At 51.3% G+C, this 4,697-nt stretch overlaps 1 protein-coding gene across 1 annotated transcript in view; it reads right to left on the minus strand.

Annotated features, from left to right (window-relative positions):
- DNER (delta/notch like EGF repeat containing) overlaps window positions 1-1,572 on the minus strand; it is a 188,960-nt gene extending 187,388 nt beyond the window's left edge. Inside the window, exon 1 of the mRNA XM_004701820.2 lies at window positions 1,261-1,572. Within this exon, the coding sequence (XP_004701877.1) occupies window positions 1,261-1,572 (312 nt within the window). The remainder of the gene's footprint in view (window positions 1-1,260) is intronic.
- Window positions 1,573-4,697: the final 3,125 nt, after the last annotated feature.

The following is a 4,697-nucleotide window of genomic DNA, read 5'->3' on the forward strand; positions in this document are numbered from 1 at the left end:
TGATGGAGTGGGAGCACACAGTGGACATACTGTGGGAGTGATGGAGTGGTAGGGTACAGTGGACATACTGTGGGAGCGATGGAGTAGGAGCACACAGTGGACATACTATGGGAGCGATGGAGTAGGAGCACACAGTGGACATACTGTGGGAGCGATGGAGTAGGAGCACACAGTGGACATACTGTGGGAGTGATGGAGTAGGAGCACACAGTGGACATACTGTGGGAGCGATGGAGTGGTAGGGTACAGTGGACATACTGTGGGAGCGATGGAGTGGGATCACGTTCGATCAATGTGGCCTCAAATTCGGCTTCAACTGTTGCCCATCTGTTCGAACTCGTACATTTACATTTTAGATCAACTTCCTGCGGCTGGCTGAAAACTCTTCCAAAGAAGGCTTCCTGTGCTCTGGGAACGCCCCTCCGCACCCAGAAGCAACCTGTTTCCACGGCTTTCCCTACCGCCCCCAATAAATAACATTCTGAAATGTCATTCTGGGCTGGGGAAAGGGTTTTAAATCAATGATAGCTACTCTTTCCTAAATCCCACCAAAGCCCTATGAAGCACGTAACTAGAGCCAAAGCAATGACACCAGAAATATAAATTCGGTATAATAGTCCATGAAGGGAAACCAGGTCAACCCTTGAAGGCCACGCTCAGCTCCATGCCCACAATGAGCGGCCTCTAAAGCTGGGGTGGGGGGCTGGCTAAAGATCACCTCCCAGCAATGCGTGTGGGACTCTGTCTAGAAAATAAGGTCATTCGTTCACTTTCTCTCGTTATTCCTTTTGTGCTCCCAAAACCACTGTAACCAAGAGTGTGTGTTAGACTCTACATGTGGGGGCAGAACGAGGTTATCATGGCGGCAGACCCTCAAATCTGTGACCCCGTGTACGAGGAAACAAAACATGGGCCACGATGACCCGAAGGTTTCCCGAAGGATTTTCCAAAGGGAGTCTCCAGGTCTTTATTCCTAGTACCTCTTAGTCGCATAGCTCCCTTGAAACCTGTCCAACGTCCTATCAAGATGCCAACCTCCCCTGGCAGATGGTCGATATCTGTCCATGAAGTGCACTGCCAGGGAATGGAGCTTGGGTCTCCCCACAGAAGGCAAAAATCTTACCACGGAACCACCAGGACCTCACAGAAAAAAAGTCTGGAACCTTCGTTTGGTTCTCTTGAACTTAACATAAAGGCCTCCCCGTGCATTTTCATTCTCTGGTTGCTGGAGTTGAAAGAGATGTAAGCACCCGTCCTCACCTCCACCTCATCCCACTTCATTTCCACAACTTTCTGTCCCGTTTTCGGCTGCCAAGTGGGCAGGGTCGCCGTGGCTGGCGAGCGGGGCAGGCTGATGTCCGGCTCATGGGTGGCAGGGGCTGGCTGGAGCTGCCTAGGGGCTGTGGCCTCGGTCCAGCCAGAGGCAGGGGGGCTGGGAAGTGCCTGGTCACAGTTGGCCCCTCGGAAGCCTTCGCTGCAAACGCAAAGGTAGCCATCGTCGCTGCTGCTGCAGTCACCATGGTGACAGGGGTTGCTGGCGCAAGGATCCGCAAGGAGCTGCAAAGAGACCATCAATGGGTCAATTCTCTCCTCGCAATCAGAGGCATGCGCATCTCCCAAGCCCTACCCTGCACCACATCTACCTGACCCTAGACCACCCCCCGGAAACCATGTGGATCCCCAGAGGGCTTTAATAGAAGCATTTTCAGGAGTCCTGGTGGCGCTGTGGGTTATACGCTGCACTGCTAACCTAAAGGTCAGCGGTTCAAACCCACCAACAATTCTTCGGAAAAAACGATGTGACGGTCTGCTTCCATCACGATTTACAGCCTTGGAAACCCAATGGGGCAATCAACCCTGACCTGTGGGGTCACTATGTACCCCGCAGTGGGTTGGGTTGGGTTTCCTAAGGCAACCCTAGGTAAAAATAAGATTCCTTAGGCAGGCACTAACTCTATCTTTTTGGCTGCCATCCTGGGGATACCAGAGTCTCAACTGAAATCTCATTTTTCACACACTGGGCCTTTGCCCAGGGAGCCCTGGTGGCATAGTGGTTATGCATTGGGTTGCTAACCGAAAGGGCAGAAGTTCAGAACCACCAGCCACTCGACAGGAGAAAGATGAGGCTTTCTACTCCCGCAAAGAGTTCCAGCCTGGGAAACCCACAGGGGCGGGGTCTCTGGAACTTGATGGCAGCCAGTGCGACCTTTGCACAGATTCCTTGCTTATTTCCCTTACAGGTGCGCTGGCCTATGTCAACCAACTTCCGCTTGACCTACAAGGGTGGCGCATGTATTCACCCAAAGGCCTGTCTTTAATGTGAGACGGCCAGCTTGCACGGTGACTGTTCCGTCCTCGTGAGCTTGTTGCTGCCGCAGTAGCTGTTAGATGGCCTGGGGTGGATTCTGACTCAGAGACCCCAGGTGACCAAACAGAACAGCCCAATGCGGTGTGCGAGGCTGCTGTCTTCCTAGAAGTCGATCGCCGGGCCTTTCTCCCTCAGTGCCAAAGGCTGGGAGCTGACTGCCGACCTTTACAGAGCAGCACTGAAGCATTGCACAGGGGCCGGGCTCCTTAGAAACAAGGTGGAGTTCCAGTGGGAGGCGGGAGGGGGCGGGGCGGTGGGGGGGCAGCGCTGGAGTGACCTCCAAGTTTGAAGGTTGATTACAAAGAGAGAAGAGAGGAAACTTCAGCTGCCGACTTTCAAAGGTGTCCCGGGCTCGAAGTCCTTAATTTATATATCCAACCCCCAGGCTGGTGCTGGCCTCGGGGTCACCCCTAGATAGCTGTCCCAGAGTTCAAGGCTGGCTCACTGTGCGTATTCAATTACCATTTATTTCTGAGAGAACAGACTTCGACTTCTGTCGGTATACTCCCTGGCTGCTCAGGGCTGGTGGGAACGGAACCAAAATTGGGGAAGAAGAGGCTGCAGACAAATGGGACCTCGGATCTCTTGGGCAGACATGAGCTTACACACAAAGGCTCGCGTGCCGATAGAATGCTGCCTGGTGAAAATGCGCTCATTCTGCTAAGCCATCCTCATAAAACAAAACCCAACCAACTCCTTTCGGAATACGAAGGGATTGGGGAGTGAATAAAATGAAGTTCCCAAAAGAAAGCACGCTAATGCTGTGCTATCACCTGGCAAAGCCTTCGGTGAAGACCAGCCGGCTCAGCATCTCATGAGAATGTTTAAACTGGATATTTACACTACATGTTTGCAACTTGAAATAAAATCAAAGCTGCTTCACCACAGTCCTGCCCTCTGACTTCTTCTCCTCCCTCAGGCCCACCACTCCCTCCTTCCCAGCTTTCTGTCCCCCCCCTCCTACCCGGTCCCACCTTGACAACTCCATCCCCTCCTCAGGGCTTTTGCACCAGCAGGGCACTCTGCTTGGCATGCTTTCCCCTTCACTTGTCAGGGCTCTTAGCTCATGTCAACATTCCATCCTCAAATGTTACCTCCTTCAAGAAACCTCAGGAGCCCTGATGGTGTAGTGGGTGTGAGTTGGGCTGCTAACAGAGAGGTTAGCAGTTCAAAACCAACAGCAGCTCTGCTGGGAAAAGATGAGGCTTTCTACTCCCCCCAAAAGTTACAGTCTCAGAAACACACAAGGGTAGATCTACCCTGTCCCATCAGGTCATCATGAGTCAGAATTGACTCCATGGTAGTGAGCAAGTCAAGAAGTCATCCTTCGACAGGGCTGGACCCAAGCTAAGCTATGTGGACCCCTTTCCAGAAGAATGTCATACAGAGGTAGCACTGAAGATAAAGCCAGAGAGCGTGGCGGGTCTCCTAGACCACACGAAAGCAAACTAAGAGGAAGAGAGAAAAAGAAAGAGTAGACCTCATCATGACCCACCAAGCCCCGAGGACAACATCCCTGCTCATAGCAACCAATGCACAGAGAGGACCGTGGGGCCAGCCCCACCATGAGACACGACATCCCCTCCCTGACCCACAATGCTACGGGAGACAACACTGGAAACATACTGCGGAACGTGTGCCCGGTCTGATCCCCACACAGCGGGGAGATACATGAAGGAAGCACAACAGGGCAGCAAGGTGAGCAAAGTAACGAAGTCCCCAAAGGAATCCTGAAAATAGGGGGACAGAGTTTGAAACCTTAGACCCGATTGGAAAACATTCATAAGGGTCAACAGACAGATCTGGAACCATTTTAGGCTTAAAAAAATTTGTTTTATGTCTATCTATATAAGACAGGTAGGATTAACAATACCAAGGATTAAACAACAGGACAGTTGGGGGGCGGGCGGGAAGAAGAGGAGGCAGGGGAAAGGGAGTGGGGAGCCAACAAACTCAGGGACAAGGGAGCAACAATAGATCTAATATTGATGGGGAGGAGGGCATAGAATGCCTGCTGGGCTTGATCAAATGCAGTGCAGCTGAGAGGAATTACTGAGAGGCACATGGAGGGCGGCATGACAGTGAGACAGGAGGAAGGTGAAAAGAAATAGAAGAAAGAACTAGGAGGCAAAAGCTATTTATAGAGTTATAGGTATAGGCATGTATATATGTAAATATATTAATTTATAATGACAGGGTATAGGTCAATGTACATATACTTAAATGTTAAGTATTAAGAAAACAGATGGACTTTGGGCCTCTACTCAAGGCCTCCCTAGACACAAGAACACCTTGTTCTAATAACCTGGCACTCTATGATACCTTCCCA

The sequence above is a fragment of the Echinops telfairi genome, unplaced genomic scaffold (genome assembly GCF_000313985.2).
Source record: "Echinops telfairi isolate 266 unplaced genomic scaffold, ASM31398v2 ScPeMD7_3;HRSCAF=10, whole genome shotgun sequence".
Taxonomy (NCBI): Eukaryota; Metazoa; Chordata; class Mammalia; order Afrosoricida; family Tenrecidae; genus Echinops; species Echinops telfairi.